Source organism: Elgaria multicarinata, chromosome 6, assembly GCF_023053635.1.
Source record: "Elgaria multicarinata webbii isolate HBS135686 ecotype San Diego chromosome 6, rElgMul1.1.pri, whole genome shotgun sequence".
Classification (NCBI taxonomy): Eukaryota; Metazoa; Chordata; class Lepidosauria; order Squamata; family Anguidae; genus Elgaria; species Elgaria multicarinata.
In genome coordinates, this window is record NC_086176.1 from 7,018,324 (window position 1) to 7,038,094 (window position 19,771).

Consider the following 19,771-nt stretch of genomic DNA (forward strand, 5'->3'; position numbering starts at 1 on the left):
AATCTTTTTAAAACTGGGATAAAGGTCAGAAAGCATGGGAGACATCTTGGAGGCTGACGATGTTGTGTAAAGGACCTGCAAACTAGTCACGAACATGCAATAAAAGCCTCATGTAGAAATGGCCTCAATCTCTCCATCTGCAATATGAGGATAATAATAGTGACTACTTTACGGGGTTGTTGTCAGTATTACACGTAATATATGATAGGAAACACTTTGAACCCTAAAAGATAGAAATGCAACTTTGAGTCTGGAATAGGACTGAAACACCACACTCCTACCTGGGCATTCTTCTATTGGCTCTTGCAGAACTGCTGTAACTGGATCACCATATGCCATAGCCAGGTATTCTTCTGTGTCCCTAGTTCGGAGGAGTTCAGTCCCTGAACCATCAGCATAGACAATGAAGAACCTAAATGACCAACCCACAAATCTGATCAGTTCAAGCATGCAAAACATAAAATGAGAAAGTAGAATTCCAGAAGAATTGCTGGAGCTTCAAAACTGGGCTATGGAATGAAGTTCCCTTAAGAGGAAAAAAAAATTGTTTGCATACCTGGGTGCATGTTCTCCATATAAGACTGGAGTCTGAATTTCTGTGGGTTCTGATTCCTTTCCATCAGAATCAATACTATCAATGAATTCAAATGTGCTGCCATCAGCCATGACCTGCAATAAAAAGCAGAGTTGCTTATTTATAACTGTTGTTCTCCAAGTACCTTCTGGACACTCATATTCTTAGTAGTATTGATGCAGAAGCTGCCTCCAGTTGAAACTGTAGGGAGCTTCTCCCTACAGTTTCAACTGGAGGCAGCTTCTAGTGCATCAATCTCACGGTTTCCACACAATCCTCACCTGCTGCAATCAGCTATAGATTAAAAGGGCAAAGACCTTTTAATTTAAAGTAGGCTGAGTTGAAGGAGTGTCATTTTTTTCACATGCAAAATAATAAATAATAAATAAAATGTAGCAAGGCTGTGCTTCAGATCAGAACTGAAGTAGTGTTCTAAAGCACCAAATGGAAGCAACCTGCTGGGAGAAACAAGTTCCAAAGCGGGGGGGGGGGGGCGCGTTCTGCCCATACTTCCGATCTCCTCGTGGCTGTCCTGGAGGCTCATGCATGTAATGTTGAATTGTGGTTTAGGGTTACTTGCAAACACAACCAGTAACTTACCGCTCTGTGTTACATAGAATCATAGAATAGCAGAATTTGAAGGGGCCTACAAGACCATCGAGTCCAACCCCCACTCAGTGCAGGAATCCACCTTAGAGCATCCCCGACAGAAGGCTGTCCAGCTACCTCCTGAATGCCTCCAGTGTGGGAGAGCCCACGACCTCCCTAGGTAACTGATTCCATTGTCGTACTGCTCTAACAGTCAGGAAGTTTTTCCTGATGTCCAGCCGGAATCTGGCTTCCCGTAACTTGAACCCATTATTCCGTGTCCTGCACTCTGGGATGATCAAGAAGAGATCTTGGCCCTCCTCTGTGGGACAACCTTTCAAGTATTTGAAGAGTGCTATCATGTCTCCCCTCAGTCTTCTCTTCTCCAGGCTAAACATGCCCAGTTCTTTCAGTCTCTCCTCATAGGAGTTTGTTTCCAGACCCCCGATCATCTTCCTTGCCCTCCTCTGAACTCCCTCCAGCTTGTCTAAATTCTTCTTGAAGTGTGGTGCCCATATTTGCAGAAAAAGAATCCTAAGGGCAACTTTTCTTCCAGTGTGTATTCAAAGCTAACATAAAGGGCGTCATCAGACGAGCATTTTATTGCACACTCATTGCTGAGCACTCACAGATTTTCACGGGTCCCTCTCACGACGTTGTCTGCCTCCTGAATACCTCCCGCCCCTTCTTCGCACAACAAAATCACACTCAGTAAGTCTGACTTATTTTTAAAGATGGAAGTTGCCGCTATCTGCTGCTGTGTGCAGGAGAAGCAGCGCTATCAAAATGGCCCACTGAATGGGCCACGTGCAAGTTGTTTACTTCCTCTTTTGGAAGAGGAAGTAATGAGGGATAAACGCGTAGGTGGAGAAGCAATGGTAAGGAAATGCGATTTCCCCCCATATGATGATGCTCATAATCTACATTTCAGGGTATAACTACCATACTTTTCCTTTGAGCAATAAAAACAATGGGCAACTGAAGATTTATGAAATCTAGGTCTTCTATAAGATTAATGGGGTCATTTGTACTCATTAATTTTAAAGCTGTTCTAAGAGTTTATATTCCACATTCTGAAATCAATGATATGTACCTGCCCGGACCTTAAGATCATCTTCAGGGGCCCTTCTCCATGAGCCCCTGCCGAAGGAAGTGAGGCAGGTGGCTACTAGGAGGAGGGCTTTCTCCACTGTGGCACCCCGGTTGTGGAATGAGCTCCCCAGAGAGGTCCGCCTGGTGCCTACACTGTACTCCTTTCGTTGCCAGCTGAAGACCTTTTTATTCTCCCAGTATTTTAACACTTAATTTTAACTTAAATTTAAATTTTACTGTTTTAACTCTGTATTTTAATTTTATATCAATTTTGCTGCGTGGTTTTTATTCTGGTTGTGCTTTTTATATTGTATTGTGTATTTGTGGTTTTAACCTGTTGATTGTCTTGCTATGATTTTAATTTTTGTGAACCGCCCAGAGAGCTTCGGCTATTGGGCGGTATAGAAATGTAATAAATAAATAAATAAAATAAAATAAAAAGAAATATCAAAAATTGCCTTTCTTTCTTAAAACTAGGGTTTTTTTTATTATTCAGGGGTAACTTACCACATTCTGAAGAAAAACTATGGCCTTCTTCAATATCCTCAAAAACTCCCTATATAGATTTTTGTAATATGCAGATTTATTTAAATGTATTTCAATCAATTTAAAGCTTTAAAAGTTTAAAATTGTTTAAATAATTACAGACTAGTTTTAAAACCAATCTATGTAAAACAAAACCATACAATTACCTCAAGAATAAAGCTTAGGCGGTTTTACCTTGAAAAGGTTCCCTGCAGGGTCTGTAATCTCACAGGCAATGCTAGAGTTGTGTTTCATAATGTATTTCCCTGTCTGCTGGTCCTCCAAAGTAGACAGAAGTTCACATTCATTCTTGTCAAATGCCTCAGGGGAGTAAACTGCAGAACAATTTTCATCGATGAAGAGGCAGCCTTTGTTCATGGGCAATATCTACCATAATGACAAAGGAGGAGAGTCAGGTACCAGTAAATATACTAATCCTGATATGTGATATGGAAATGGAGAATGAGTTGGTATGGAAACTGATTGCAGGGCACTCATTTATTTACACTTGGGCTCTCTCAATGCAACCAATTACTTTTGAGCATCCCTTTCTCCCTACTATCTATTAATCGTTTCACATTCTAGAATAACATTCCTCAAGAATCAATTTTAGGAGTTGTATGTGAAATAGTGACATTTATTAACTTTGGGTAACCGGAAAATTGGGGTTTGGGAAGCAATGGGACACAAACAAAACACCGAGACAGAAGAAATCGAATATTTCTGCATGTATTATTAATTTTAGACTTACTTGGTATGTCCCTTGTGGCTTTGATATAATTGAGGTTCCATCAGCAAAAATAGCACAACAGGTGCTGTCCTCACAGTTTGTTATGACAGTTGCAAAGTCTGGATTTTCTACACGCATACACTTCACCTTCCTTGTGATGATTTGGGGGTTAGCGTCTAGAAACGAAATCAAACCAACAGACTTCAGAAGAGCACTCATACGGAGCTGTGAGAAAGATTACATTGAGCAGTAGAACGAGGTTATTTCTCATAAGGGTGACTTTTGAGCCCTTGTCTTGTACTGGAAAAGCGGGATGCAACCTCTTCTTATTCCCCAAAATGTTTCTACCCCACACTTTGCGTCCCAGACATAGGTCCTGCAATGTAGCTTACAACATAAAATAAAAACTATTCAATGAAAGCATTTTACCATAAAAATAAACACAAAACAGCAGAGCAAAAATAATTTCAAGATAGTAAGGGCAAACAGGTTCAAGTCTTGAGAGTAATTGCATAATGGAATAAGATGGTTTTCAAAAGATGTCAACAAGAGCAGTGCCTGTTAGACTTCTCCAGGCACATCATTCTACAGTCATGGCACTACCACAGAGAAGGCCATGTCCCATGCCCGTCATCTGACATTCTGACAGTGGTGGGATATGAAACAGAGCCTCCACTGAAGAACTGAATGTTTTGGTGGAATAATATTGGAGGAGCCAGTCCTGGCCCTAAATCATTTAGGGTTTTGAAGGAAATAGTTGGAACTTTGAACTGGGCTCAGAAGCAAATTGGGAACCAATGAAGTCATGTGATTATTACTGGCCTTAAAAAAGTCCCTTTCACATTGTGCACCAGCTGCAGTTACACTTTTCAAAGGCACAGAGCATGTTTTCACTTTTCAAAATTCAGATCTGGATGTAACTAGGGGGCTGTCTTCACAGCACCAAGTTGGGCACCAAACCCCACAGTATCACTGCTATGGGGTGACATCAAGTTATTTACATGGAGGGAGGCAGTATAGGCTTTTCAGTGGCCATTAGGCTTTCTGGGCCTGCCCCCGCCCCCAGCGACCAATGAGAGGTCACCTTCTGCCCGGGAATGCCCCCTGGTGCAATGCTCCAATGAGGACAGAGGGAAGAGCCACGCTGATCTTGCTTGGCCAAGAAAAGTCGACTTTTCTGCTGTGGGTCTTCAGCTTATCCTGCATATCCCTGTCTACATAAATTTGAGATATTACTTATGCAACCAGATATGACTTGGGAGTGAAGCCTCTTGGAGACAGGAGGGAGTGCCTAGTCCCCCGTCTTTTTTGTCACATTCTTGAAGATTTATAGGAGCCAACTTTGGGTCCAATAGGAACTCCCTATATCTGGGGCACAAAAAGTTGTTTTAAACATTTGTATAATACGTTCTAAAAATCCACATGTCATTTTATCCCCACAGATGAAGACCTTTTATGGTTGAAACGCGTTTGGGATTCTTGTTTGAAGTTTGTTGTACGTGGGCCATTCTGTTTAAATCTTAAATGTACGTATTCGTTTTAAGATTAAAAATATTTTCTACTAACAATATGGTTTTATTGTAATAAGCATAGTTATACCAAAATTTGATATGTTGTTTTTATCAGTGTCCTTAAACTTATTTTGCTTTCACATGTGTGACAGCGACCAGATTTGCAATTTTCAGGAAACAGCACAACTGAGCAGAAGCACCCCTGTCCATAAACATCGTATAGGAGCACAGCAGATTTAGAAACATCCTCATGCTGCAAACTTGGTTTTCAAGGGGATAGCCTACCCTGAGTAAAACAGGTTGTGAGAAGAGTAACTGCTTCTTGATCCATCCCAAACTTGATGAGTGCATCTGAGATTCACCAGATCAAGAGAGAATAAATACAACAGCTTTAAAAGATAGACCCCATTCAGTGATAGATTTACAAACCTTTACTGAATGCTTTGGGCTTCAAGAATTAATGTATATGGGTAGTGGTCCTTTAAAATTTTCTCAAGCCAGACAACACCATTATGGTATTAAAGTATACATTTGTATTGCTCAGTCTAAGGGAATAACAAGCTTTAGCTAAGATGTAGCAGATCACAAACATTCCTAAATACACACACGTTATAAGGATTAAAAGCACAACGAAGATAGTAGCAAGCATATTGATAACACAGTAAAATCCAGGTTCCTCTCAAACTAACAGTCAATATCAAAGGTTCGTATTTTTCTAAATGGAAGGCATGGTGGGCACAGCCAGCCTAAGCACATATGGTGGGCTTCTTGTTCTCCCAGGATCTCTCTCCCAAACTGATCAAACCCTGGTCTTCTATAACCTCATGATGCCAATGATCTCATCCTTAGTTTCGGACCTGGCCATACCACACCGTTCCCATTGTTCTCAATGTAACCAGGTCAGGCACTGATACCAGTAACACCCAGATGGAGGTCTCCCTGCTATGTTAAGCTATGTGCTTCTTCCAGCACTTGACCAACCTGTTCGTGGCAACCTCTCTCCATTTCCAAGAATATATTCCATTACTCATAGTTGTCTCACAACACGCACATACAGAACTAGTCACACCTACACGATACAATAAATTCTTATCAATTCTACAAACTACAAAACATATTCTGCTTGTCTGGCTCAAGTGTCAGTTTGTTTGCCTGCATCCAGTCCTTCACTGATCTCAGATACCAGTTAAGGTTCTCCACTTTTTCTCTAAAATTTGATGAAAAGGAAAACTAAACCTTAGTATCATTTCTATATCATTGATTTGGGGCTGCATTAATATATTAGTATAGCTTCCAAATCGTGCGAGGTACTGGTTCCCCTCTATTCGGCCCTGGTTAGGCCTCATCTTGAGTATTACGTCCAGTTCTGAGCACCACACTTCAAGAAGGATGCAGACAAGATGAAGGAGGTTCAAAGGAGGGCAACGAGGATGATCAGGGCTCTGGAAACAAACTCCTATGAGGCATTTTTCTTTTCCTGATGTCATGGTTGGGCTGGGCATTTTGGATGGTGAAATAGTGCGAACAAGTACTTTTAGAATCAGCCTAAGAAAAGTATGTATGTACCTTGTCAATTTACACCATCAATGGACAAAAAAGTTTGATTTTTAGCAAATTAGAACTCCATCACCAAGATTAAGTTCAATAACCAAAATTAGCTGTATCTAATTATGCAAGAGATTTAACAGGTGTGAACTTGTCTTTGAGAAGAAAACGTGATAAAGTAATGAACAATTAACATACAACTAATTGAACAATTAACATATGAAAGCATGTTAAAGTAATTAACATACGAGCAATTGTTTATGATGAAACATTGTTATATTGGGTGTAATCTCTCTCTTCCCCTATGCCTGCCTAAAAATGTTTCCAGAGGGTCCCCCTACCCTCCAGAGAAGATTTTGAGGATGTCAGAGGGTCGCAGGTGTGTGTGTTCGCACGTAATCACTCTTCCCTGTTCCACTGACACAAGTTGTTCTATTGGCCAGATGGGTTAATTCAACACCATCCATAGGAATTGTATTCATACCTGTCTCTTCATTGTCATTAGGCACAATTTCAACACATTCTTGGAAAAAGGTGGTTATTCTGGTGCCATCAGCATGATCTACAATTCTGGAACCATCTCTTTTCTCCACCACAACTACCCTATCTTCTCTCATTATCATTACCTGGAATAGGAAAAGATTACTGATGAAGTTTTACGGATGGATTCATTTTGAACATCAAGTCAGACTGTTTTAATATATATCCAATTATAAAAAAAACCCTATCGGTTTAAGAATAGATTTAAGGCTGTTTTATGTTGGCTGAAGCTCCACAAAGCCAGAAAATTGGAAGCAGATGCTAATGCCTTAACAGACACGCCCTGTCATCAGTAATGAAGTTGTGCAATTTCACAAATTGTGCTTGCTTAAAATTACCCTTATTTTTTTTAATAAATTGAGATATCTCAGGATTTAGATAGATGAGAATCTTGAAAGCTGAATTTGTGGGGTAAGGAAAACACACTTACGATGACTGTTCTCTTCTCCCAGGCATTTAGCAATATGTAATGACCCTGGGTCTGTTTTCTGGCACATTGTTTTTAAAGTTGTTATAGTGGTTTTAAATGTATGTGTATTTTGCTTGTTTTTGTGGTTTTTAATCTTTGTATATTGTTTTTAAGTGTTTTATCTTATGTGAACCGCCCACATAGCTTCGGCATACAAATGCAATAAATAATAATAACAACAACAATAAATACTGTACCCTGGATTGTTTTCAGAAAAATCAATGCTTTGTTTTGTAAATGTCATGCAGGGTCCTTTCCTTAAAGATTATCTCTGTAAGGGATGCAACTTCCAATTAAAGAAGGTGGATTTGCTTTTACAGATCTTGCTTTAAGTAGATCTGCTGACTCGAACTGAATTTTGGAGTTTCCAGTCTGCATTGGATCTTCCACCTTGGTCCATTTGGAAGCAGGAATGGAATAATGAATTGAAGTGTGTCATTCTGCCTATACTTACCATTTCTATGGATTTTAGGCTGCATCTTATCCAGAAAAAAAACTATTGTTTTGTGTCTATAGTACACTGCAATGTCTCTTTAATAAGGGATTGTCTAATTAAGCTAATTGCTGGTGATGTTTTGCAATCCCCAGTAGTTGCTTTTTGGGGTGGTGGTAGGAAATTATTAAGCAGATCAATTTTGTACTGGAACACTCTTTAACATTTGCTGATGAACACATTCCTTAAATTATTTACTTGCTTGATGGAAATTAACAAATGGTCAGCATAAATGGATTCTCTGCACCCTCTGGTCAGCTAAAAGACTGATAAACGCTCACCTCCTTTAATGCAATGAATTGAGGACCTTACAACACTTTCAACATTTGAATGGCTGGCACATAGATGCCACCTTCAAAGGGATACTTATTTGGATATCTGGTCTTTTTTCTTGAAGCCCGGGTATATTTGCTAGTAAGTTCTGCAAATTGGAGTAAAAATGGCAAACGTGTCAATTTTCAGCACTTTTTAGCTAACTGTACCTGTGGTAAATTTTTCATGGATTGGTTTGAAATTTTGCAGAACTGTAGGCTCAATTGCTAGATCAGATGCCAAGATTCATATTATTAGCTCAACAGGGGTCAATTTTATAAGCTACAGAATTTTGAGGATTATAATTGTGGAACCTTTTTTTTTTTTTTTGCAACTCACCTTAATTAAAGGGGTACTTCTGTGCCCCTTTAATTCTGGAAGTGCATGTTTGGTTCCCACACACACCCATCAAAAAGAAACTAGTGTCTTTGCATGTTTTACTGTGAAAGATGACCACAGGGAAATAAACATGACATCATTCTCTATCACACACACACACACACACACACACACACACACACACACACACACATATATATATATATATATATATGAAAACATCTGACAGATGATGCAATATTACCGTTCCATTAACTGGATCAGTGGCTTGGTAGGCCAACAATGGCTTCAGATCAAGCCTCTCTGATCCCTTGGTGCCTACTTGAATGCCTAATGGGGTAGTGGTTATCCAGGTGCCTGCCAGGGCATCTGGGGATTGATCTGTATCAGACAAGTGATCTTGAGCAACTGCTTCAGCTGCTTCAATTTTTGGTGCAAGAGAACCCTTGGTGTTTTTTCCTAGAGAATGAGAAAAAGAAAATATTTACTCACATACAATGATAGCCGTCTAAATACTACTACTATTATCATCATTCACCATCTGTGCATCAGTTGAAGAGCTGAAGTTTCATCTTCCACTAACCCCACCCATCCTGAAGCCCACACACAATGACAGGAAGGAGCTGTGAAGTTAGAAAACCCTTTTTCCTTCCTTGCTACTCTGGGGCTGGTCTTGCCCAACAAGGGACCTGGTTTCTAATAGCCCCAGCTATTCCTAAGGTCAAAAGGCTGGATGCAGGTAGTCGCTGATTCCAGTTGCTGATCTGATCAGGAGGTCTTTAACTTGTAGGTTCAAGAGACACTATGGACATGAAGTAGTTCTTCAAGGAAGTTTCCCTGACCTTCCAATTGCAGAGGATTAACACTTTGCCTACCCCTTTCAGTATGAACTGTAGCAAAGCAATGCACTTTGGTTCTTCACAGGGTGTGAGGCATTCTCTTCCAGAGGCATCAATACCCAGCCATTTTATTCATATTATGACAGACTGGTTGTGCTTTTTATATTGTATTTTGTATTTGTGTTTTTTAACTTGTTGGTTGTTTTATGATGGTTTTAATTTTTGTGAACCGCCCAGAGAGCTTCGGCTATTGGGTGGTATAAAAATGTAATAAATAAATAAATAAATAAATAAGACTGGTGATGAGTGAGATGTTTCATTTTCCATTGCAGCTATCCTGTTTGAACCATCTGAGTGGATTTGAGAAGCTGCTTCTTTTTTAAACCAAGTTGTGGTTCATTGAATGACTTATTGTCTTCTGTATTTCAGCCCTGAAGCAGGACAATATGGCTTCTGTGTAGTAACAATTTCATTAAGATTTTAGAAAGCCTTTTGTGAGCGTCATCAGACCAATCGCATTTCCTTATTGTCACTTTCCCCCCACTTCTGTCCCATGATACTTCCTCTTTCTTTACATTGGGGAAGAAAGTGGAAGTAAACAAAGACCATGTGGCCCATCCAGTGGCCATTTTTATCATGCTGCTTTTCCTTCAACAGCAGGAAACGGCGGCACGTTTCACTTTAAAAACACAACGGATTTACCGGAGTCTTATTTGTTTTGGAAAAAATGAGCAGAAGGAGCGGGAGATGCACAGGAGGCAGACGTCATCATCAAAAGGACCCACAAGAAACTGTGAGAGAGGGCAGTAACGAGCGTGCGATAAAACGTTCATCTGATGACACTCTATGTCAGCTTATGTGCCCTGTGCCAGAAGGACAGCAAATACTTAATGCAGAAAGCAAATGAGACAAGGTTGCAAAAAGAAGCTGTTGCTCAAATCATTTAGCAAAATAATATGTTGCTAAAACTGAAGTTCTTCCCTATGACACCTATGTATCCCATTTCTGTGCCATTAAAATATTCCCGTGGACATGATCTTTAATTCAGTATTTGTTTCAAGAATCTATCATCATTACTTCCCAAGAAATGAGCATCAGGAGTGAGCGAAAAAAATATTTTTAGCACCATTGAGAATAGGGGCATTTTGAATCACAGCACCACTTTCCTAAGCCTGTGGGATTCAAAATTAATGAATCAGAAAAGAACAGCTTTAGAATATTTTTGCTTACAGTTTCTATGCCAGCCCCTGGAGAAGAAAGCTACCTACTGCTTTTCTTGGTGCTTATTTCAGGAGAAGGCAAGATCTCTGTATGAGGTGTACTGGGTGCAGGTGGAGGTGGTATCACAGGGCCAGAATCAGGACTCCTGATCACTGTGCCATCAGAAAACAGTATCTAGGAAGAGCAAAACACATTGTTTGTGTTAAAACGCACAAAATTAATTACCAGCTACATTCAGTGCAGCAAATATAAAAATGCTGGGATATCAGGGACATTAAATGGAAAACATGCATGAAAGCCTTCATGGGATCATGGCAACAGCCATATTTTTTCCCCATACATGTTTTTTCAAGACCACATTGACCCTGTTCAGAGGACACACTAAACCACAGCTGATTAAGCGTTTTGAGCTAAACATTATGGGTTAGCAAGCCGTGGTGATCCATTCCTAACTGTGGTTGCTACATAACCATAGTTTAAATATGGTGACTAACCATTCATTGCAAAAGGGTTAGCGGCCTAACCAAGGCTTAGCGTGTGTCGTCTGAACAGGTCCACTGTCAGCTTCTGTAGCAAAACAGGGACATTTGCACTCCACTTTTCAATGGATGCAGACCTAATTGCTCAAAGCAACAATGAACTGTTTAAGAAAAGTAAAAAAATACAATGTAGCCTTTGGACCACTTCATACAATTTGTTGCAATGTGGATTTTGTGAGTGGACTATATTCTGATCTACACATTAGTCCACAAGGTGAGAGATCAGGTAAGTTTGATGAGACTGAACAAATTTCTACCACATCCCTGTACTAGAAGGGGTTGCACTCCCCCTGAAGGGACAGGTTCATAACTTGGAGATGTACCTTGATCTGTCTTTGTATGATAGCTACAACTATATTATTATTATTATTATTATTATTATTATTATTATTATTATTATTATTATATTTATTTGTATCCCGCCTTTTGCCCAATGCTGGGCCTCAAGGCGGCCTTACAAAGTTTAAAATATACATGGGGGGGGAGGGAAACAAAACCATAAACAATTATAAAAATACACAACTAAATTATAAGACATTAACATATAGATGGAGGGCTGGATTATTCTCCAAAGGCCTGCTTGAACAAAAAAGTTTTAGCCTGCTTCCGAAAGCCCATCAAGGAGGGAGCCAGCCTAGCTTCCCCAGGAAGAGAGTTCCAGAGCATCGGAGCAGCCACCAAGAAGGCCCTCTCCCATGTTCCCACCAAACGCGCCTGTGAAGATGGTGGGACTGAAAGAAGGGCTTCTCCAGAAGATCTCAAAGCACGGGTAGGCTCATAAGGGACAATACGTTCTTTCAAATAACCTGGACCTGAACCATATAGAGCTTTATAGGTCATAACCAGCACTTTGAATTGTGCCCAGAAACAGACTGGAAGCCAGTGGAGCTGTTTTAACAGGGGAGTTGTGTGCTCCCTGTAACCAGCCCCGGTCAACAATCTGGCTGCAGCTCTTTGAACCAGCTGGAGTTTCCGAACACTCTTCAAAGGCAGCCCCACGTAGAGCGCGTTACAGTAATCCAAACGGGATATAACTAAGGCATGTGTCACCGTGGCCAGGTCCGACATCTCTAGGAACGGGCGCAGCTGGCGCACTAGCTTTAACTGTGCAAATGAACTCCTGGCCACCGCCGAAACCTGGGCATCCAGGCTCAGGGCTGAATCCAGAAGTACACCCAAGCTGCGGACCTGCGTCTTCAGGGGGAGTGTAACCCCATCCAACACAAGCTGAATCCCTATTCCCTGATCTGCCTTTCGACTGACCAGGAGCACCTCTGTCTTATCTGGATTAAGCTTCAATTTGTTCGCCCTCATCCAATCCATTACTGCCAACAAACAGCGGTTTAGCACAGAAACTGCTTCCTTGGAATTGGGTGGAAAGGAGTAGTAGAGTTGGGTGTCATCAGCGTACTGGTGGCACTGCACCCCACAACTCCGGATAACCTCTCCCAACGGTTTCATGTATATGTTAAATAGCATGGGGGACAAAACAGAGCCCTGAGGGACTCCACAGGCCAACGGCCAAGGAGTCGAACAGGAGTCCCCCAGTACCACCTTCTGGGTCCGTCCATCCAGGAAGGAATGGAGGCACTGTAAAACAGTGCCTCCAAGACCCATCCCAGCAAGGCGGCCCAGAAGGATACCATGGTCGATGGTATCGAACGCCGCTGAGAGGTCCAGCAGAACCAGCAGGGACACACTCCCCCTGTCCAGTTCCCGGCGAAGATCATCCACCAAGGCGACCAAAGCTGTTTCTGTCCCATAACCAAGCCTGAAGCCAGATTGAAATGGATCTAGATAATCCGTCTCATCCAGGAATCCCTGGAGTTGGGAGGCCACCACACGCTCCAATACCTTGCCCAAAAATGGGATGTTGGAGACTGGCCGGTAGTAATCCAATACAGTGGGGGCCAAGGAGGGCTTTTTCAGTGTGGGTCTTACCACTGCCTCCTTCAAACAGGCTGGGACCCTTCCTTGGCGAAGGGAGGCATTGACCACTCCGCTTACCCACTCAGCCAGTCCCCCTCTGGCAGCTTTTATAAGCCAGGAAGGGCAAGGATCTAGTATACACGTGGTGGCTCTCACCAATCCAAGGACCCTGTCCACATCATCGGACTGTGCAAATTGAAAGGTATCCAATAATACTGGACAAGCAGGTGCCAAAGTTACATCCACTGGATCTGCATCAACAATAGCATCCAAGTCAGAGCGGATCCGAGCGATTTTGTCTGCAAAGTGCTGGGCAAATTGGTCACAACAGGCTGTTGAAAGGTCTGAAATCACTTTTTGGGGGCCAGAGTATAGAAGGCCCCTGACCACCCGAAACAGCTCTGCTGGAAGGCTCTTTGCAGACGCAATAGTGGCAGAGAAAAAAAGTATACCTGGACAGCACTTAGCCTCAGAACTGGTGACATGAGCCTGCCTTTGAAGGCCCTTTGGAAACTGCAGTTAGTGCCGAACACAGTCCCTACATTACTTACAGGGTCTTATCAGTGCTGCTCTGCCAACAGCACTGAATCTTAATTTGTTTCCACAGTTAAACTTTCATGGCTTAGGACTGGAATATATGATGGGCCACATATTGTTCAACTGAAGGCCTCATGCTGGAAGAGATTCATTGGAAGGCCTTGTGCTGGTGCCTCTGAGGTGAGGCTAGTGGTTACCAGGCAGAGGGCCGCCAGCCACACTCACGAATTCCTCATTACATGAAGAAGGAGTGCCCACTGGCCCCACTGCCTTTGTCTCTTTCCCACCACCCTCCACATGTTGGGAGGAAAGGTCTGAAGTAATGAACCTGCTCAACATGTGTCTCACAGGGTTTCTTAGCATGCAGAGAGCAGGCTCTTCACTTCAGACCTTTCCTCTTCAAAGTATGGAGAGCAGCAGGGACATGGGAAGGGGTGGGATCATAGAATAGCAGAGCTGGAAGGGGCCTACAAGGCCATCGAGTCCAACCCCCTGCTCAATGCAGGAATCCACCCTAAAGCATCCCTGACAGATGGTTGTCCAGCTGCCTCTTGCATCATTCCTTCCATGATGCCCTCTAAACATTAGAGGAGCACCACAGTCGTTCTGTTCTGAGACCGGGAGGGGGGCTGCCAGATTATTTGCTCCTTCTCATCAGCCTCTTCCCTCCTGGTAGCGAATTTCCCCCTCTCCTCAACCACAGCTCAAACGTTTAGGTAGCAGTATCATTAACTGAGGTTAGGGCTAACAGCACCTCTGGAAAAATAAAATAAAAACAAAACCTTAGTTAAGTCAATGCCAAATTAACTCTTCTAATATACCTGGGTGGATCCATCCAACATGTACTTTACAACAGTCCCTTGTCTGGTAATAACTCTAGACACTTCCTGTTCTACTGGTTTCTTCACTGTTTTCTGCAGCTGTGAATGTTTCACACTCTGTGGATAGTTCTGCCTAATAAGTATTTCAAAAGTAGATGCCTGGGCCTTGTCCATGTTCTCCTCCTCTGTTTCAATCTCAGCCTTGCCTTCATCGGCTTCATTTCTTATGGCACCGTCTGCTGCAGATACATCAGCGGCTTCAACTTCACCTGCTTTGTCTCCATTTGCTTTGGCCTTACTTGCTAAGGTCTCATTGGCCTTGAGTGGTTCTATCTTGGCTTCTTGTGTTTTGATTTCATTCACCTTGGCCTCATCCAACTGAGTCTCATCTATTTTACTTTCTTCATCATAATTCTTGGCCTTAGATCTTTTTTCTTCACCTTTCACATATTAAAACATGACATCCATTAGTAGGTAGGTTATAATTATTGGAACAATAGCCGTACATAAAAATGTTGAGACGGGTGATGGCAAATCAACGACATCAATTTAGACATGGTTCCAAATTTATTCTTAATTTCCTGGAATGAGGGTCACACACCTGATGGTTGGCAGTGGTTCCTCTGGCTTACACCATGGAACTGCACAAATCACATAAAAAGGGATGTGAGTGTGTGTGCACGCATCTGTCTGTCTGTCTTTTGTGGGGTGGGGCAGGGGGGGTTGATCTTAAAAGCAAAAGAGACAACCAGGTAAGAAGTGCAGACTTCTCCCCTGCACTCAGAGTTTACCTCTGCACAGCCCCCAACCAAGTATACTTCCAGCAATGGAGTCTGGCTGAGAAAAAGTATTTGGAAAGTAGCAGTGGAAATGTCAAGTGAGTCCTTCTCTCCCACTCTGTAAATTGGCAACTAGCAGAATTCACCATGGAAGTGAGATGGAGGGGTGCGTGTGTGAATTTTCTTCTTTTCTCTGGCCTAAATCCTCTGATAAATATGAATGATCAAGGATTCCCATTTATCCCATTATGTATCAAGGGAAATTTTAAACTCTGTTCTAGCTGGATTCTAATTTTATACCCTCCAAAAGCACAATGACTTCTGCAAAATAACGTTGCAATCACATAATAATGCACAGAACCAACCTGTGAACATTTGACCAAGAAAGGTCAGTACCAATCCATTGGGACAGGACACATTCAAGCTATTGAAAACGCGGGCTTCTGGAATAGCTTGGGTTTGGACAGGCTCGTCAGTTTCTACCTAGAGAATGGAAGAGATGCAGAAACTGCATGCCTTTGCAAGCATTTATAATAAAAAATATGTAGTCATGGAGCTACTATTTAACAGACAGTTACAACTACATCCACATATCATTTTACTGAACAAATTTTTTCTTTGAAGACCTTTTTGTCTATCTTCCTTTGCCCATGATAAATTAATTTTAAAGTGGTCAGCAGAGGTACTGAACGATTTTAAAGACAACACATTTTCATAGTTTTGATCCTTTTGACACTCCTCTTTTAACACCTGTCAAATTAGGTACAAAGCCTGTGTTAGTTGGTTATGTTATACAATTCCAAAAGGTAAATTTCTTCCTGTGTTGTTCCAGGCAATGCTTAGGCAGAAGTTTTGTCTGCCAACATCCTACATTTTCTTTCTTCATTAAAAACCTGTGTCCACACTCCTTTCCTGGGACTCCACCTTCTCAACTGCCCAGTGCCAGGAAAAACTCTTCCCCTCCAGAGCAGGAGGTTTGGCTCACACACCCATCCTACTCTTCTCATCCAGATGGTGCCCTCCCCCCCTGTGGTTTTGAATGGCTGCTTAACCTGGGAAGCAGAGGGTGTCCCTAGTTCAACTCAGGCTTCACCCCCCAACACGAGCCTCTACTGCCTCAGTTGGTCTTTGTGGTTCTTGGTTCATGATTCTGGTTCCTGTACTGGTGAACTACCCACTGCTTGTTTCATGGAACTGCAACTGGTGCCTGGATCTGGGACCAAACTGGTATTGCTGGAGGGTACTGCGGACTGTCTTTGGCAGCATGCTTTGCCTAGTCTTTTTCCTTTTTGATGTAGGTCACCACTGACATACCAGACCACCACCCTCCAAATCCATCTATTACAAAGAGTGCCTTCCAACAGACGGGAATTAACTTATATGTAACTATTTTCTGAGATCCGGGGACTGCAACAATACTGTGCTTTGAGACACCTTTAAAAGGCTTGCTATCCCCTGATAATTCATGACTAACCTCAAACAGTGCGAGCTCTACGTCTAGTTCCCTTGTGAGGTCAGGTATTCCACCTGCTTGTGGGAATCTCTATCACAGATGGGTTTCACTGACAAGCCACCCTTACAACCAGTGGCTTGTTTTAGGGCTTGTATTACCAATGACGGGTTGGTATGTCATCTGAACCCGGCAGAGCCAACCCATTGGCAGGGTTGACTGAAAAGGAGCTGCAAAAGCGGGGCGGGGGGGGCAACAGTTCCCCTTTCTGGACTTGCTGGAGTCTCAAGGGAGTGTTAATGAATAAGTACACCATCACCAGTGTGTAGCTTGTTTCCCCCCCCACACACACACACACTTCCCCCTCACTCCTCCAGCCAGCTCCATCTGGCATCCCAGGGGACATGACAGCAGAACCCGTGTTGTCTGACACGAAGCTCCTCTCCCCATTCTGACCCCAACCCTGATGGCAGTTGGAACCCTTTTTATTGCCAGTGCCCCCCTTGCCTGCGGCAGCCCCTCTGGGATTAGACCACTTGCCTTGCACAAGATGCAGCTGTACAGCCACTTCAGTGACCATCATTCCACATACTATGACAACTACAGAATCCCTTAGGGGTGAGATACCATACTTCTTAGGAAACATGCCCACACCTTTTTCTCTTCTGGCTTTGAAGAATCTTCTGGTGATGCGGTCATTGTGAGACGAGAGCTCACTTTGGCAGACGTTATGGATTTGACTGTTTTTTCTTTGCCAGGTTTGGCCTTTCCTGCAGTAGAAACGGTAGCAGCAGAAGCAGCCGAGGTAACAAGAGTAGAAGTGGGCACGTTTATGGCAGGGATGCACAAAATGGTTGCTAAATCAGGATCCTTTTCTTCTGCAGAGGGACGGGGCATGATTTACATTGGTGAAAGAGAAGAACACCACATACAGTTATATGGCAGGTAAATTTTGGGGGTCTTTCGGAAAACTTGCAAGAACTAAGTTTACTTTTGTTTGTTCAAAGACAAAATAGGAGATCTGAAATACAGCAATTGTGTAAATAAGGTGATGCTGTGCTCACGTTCCAGCTTGCCAGTTACAATCTGGATGTATGTGTCAGGCCTTGGCCAGCCTCCAAGGCTGGTTGCAGCTGCGGATCCAGTTCTGGTGCAGGCTGACAGAGGTCCAAACAGCCAGAGGCAGAAGATGAAGGGCATCTTTGCATGAAAGGGAAATTGTGTTGCTTACCTGGGGCATTTGTACTTCCTACTTTTTGGAATGATTGTTATGGGCTGCATTACATGGATGGAGAGGGGCGACCACATGGTTTGAATTGAATACTTCCCCTCCTTTCACTTCCATTGAGACAGCGCCATCTAGTGGTGTAAGATCCCACTTTTTCCTAGCTATTATCACTTTAAAAGTGGATCTTTTCATGCAGGAATTTCTAAAGGATTCCTCAGGAGATGTGGTCATTCACAATGTCATTTAAATGACCTACAAACTTCCATGAGTGGCCAATCATGAGCATGCAATAAATCGCTCATGTAAAAAAGCTTGAAGTTAGGTTCCAGATTAAGCAGACAAAGATGGCAGAGCATCTATGTGGCTATGCAGTGGGGTGAGCTGCTCAGATTGAAGAGCCAAACTGGGAGCAACAGTTATATAGGACCAGCCAGATGTGGAAAATGAGAAGAAATCTCTCAGGAAGACCTATATGCATATTGAAATTTGAATTCTAAGTTATATTTAACAAAACAATCCAAGTTGCTAAAAGATTTCTACCTGAGGTAACACATATTGTGAAAACTGAATTTCAGAATAATGCAGTATAGAACTAAACAGCTATGACAAAGATCTTACAAACTGACTCAGGATATTTCCTTCCTTTCACTTGTTCTACCTGCTGCTTTTCCCGAAGCTCCATAGCAACTGAAGGAAAGATGTATTTTATTTTCTAAAGTTGCTGAAAATGATCCAAATTTGCTCACAGTTTTCTCTTGATGTATTGGTTTCTCTAAAGAAAAAGAAGAATGTTTTTTATATTTAAGTATTTCTAAAGGATTGCTTACTTATCACTATTGTATCCGTCAATCCTTCATTCACACATGCGCATATTGACCCTTGGCTTGCCATAGAAAAGATAACACCAGATAAGATGACGCCTCTCCACCCTCCCCCTTCGAGGGGCAAAATGAGTTGATGAAAAGATCTTTTATCAAGGATGTCCAGGACCCGCTTCTCATCTTCCGTTTCTGTGTACGTGTGTGTGTGTGTGTGTACGTGTGCGCGTGTGTGCAATTTCTGACCCCTGTTGTTGGCCTGCCTTCCCACACCCCCCATGGTAGATCAGTCTTACGATGGCTCGTGGATCCTTACTATTTTTCCAGGGGCTTCCCCTAAACCAGGTTCAAATCATAGCCCACATCTGTGTCCACAGGTGTATTCAGTGATTTAGTGCTGCTATCAGGGAGATCCCATGTGAAAATCATGAGGATCCATAGGGATTTGCGCTTCAGATCAATGTGCTGGAAGTGCTGTGGTGAGGTGATTGTGTGTGGGTGTGCACGCTGCATGCCATGCCACACACACACACACACACACACACACACACACACACGAGAAGCCCATTTTATGGTGCTGCCCTTGACATTTTCTCAAAAATCCAAATGTGTCCAGGAGCCCACAAAGGTTGCCTTCTCCTGCTCTGCTGGGTCTGAGAGAGAAGAGGGAGAGGAGAACATGCATATTCCCAACAGTTAAGCCAAGGATGCAGATGTGGGGTCCCAATCCAGCCCCTGGGGTTCTCCAGATGTCCATGCCCCCATTTCCCCAACCATCAATCATTCCGTCATTCCCAAGTTTTGTGCAATTTTTCCCATTATAAAAGGTTGCCTCTCCTAATGCTTTTGTCATGTCTAGCCCTGTTTTCCCAGTTTTGAAAGAAGGTGTTTC

At 42.5% G+C, this 19,771-nt stretch overlaps 1 protein-coding gene across 1 annotated transcript in view; it reads right to left on the reverse strand.

Moving 5' to 3' along the window:
* Positions 1 to 19,771, reverse strand: part of SPAG17 (sperm associated antigen 17) — a 125,630-nt gene that overhangs the window by 39,852 nt on the left and 66,007 nt on the right. Inside the window, exons 23-33 of the mRNA XM_063128923.1 lie at positions 18,720 to 18,833; positions 17,488 to 17,711; positions 15,749 to 15,866; positions 14,605 to 15,044; positions 10,826 to 10,952; positions 8,963 to 9,177; positions 7,050 to 7,191; positions 3,531 to 3,685; positions 2,975 to 3,166; positions 557 to 669; positions 282 to 412 (exon numbers count right to left, since the gene is read on the reverse strand). Of these exons, the coding sequence (XP_062984993.1) occupies positions 282 to 412; positions 557 to 669; positions 2,975 to 3,166; positions 3,531 to 3,685; positions 7,050 to 7,191; positions 8,963 to 9,177; positions 10,826 to 10,952; positions 14,605 to 15,044; positions 15,749 to 15,866; positions 17,488 to 17,711; positions 18,720 to 18,833 (1,971 nt within the window). The remainder of the gene's footprint in view (positions 1 to 281; positions 413 to 556; positions 670 to 2,974; positions 3,167 to 3,530; positions 3,686 to 7,049; positions 7,192 to 8,962; positions 9,178 to 10,825; positions 10,953 to 14,604; positions 15,045 to 15,748; positions 15,867 to 17,487; positions 17,712 to 18,719; positions 18,834 to 19,771) is intronic.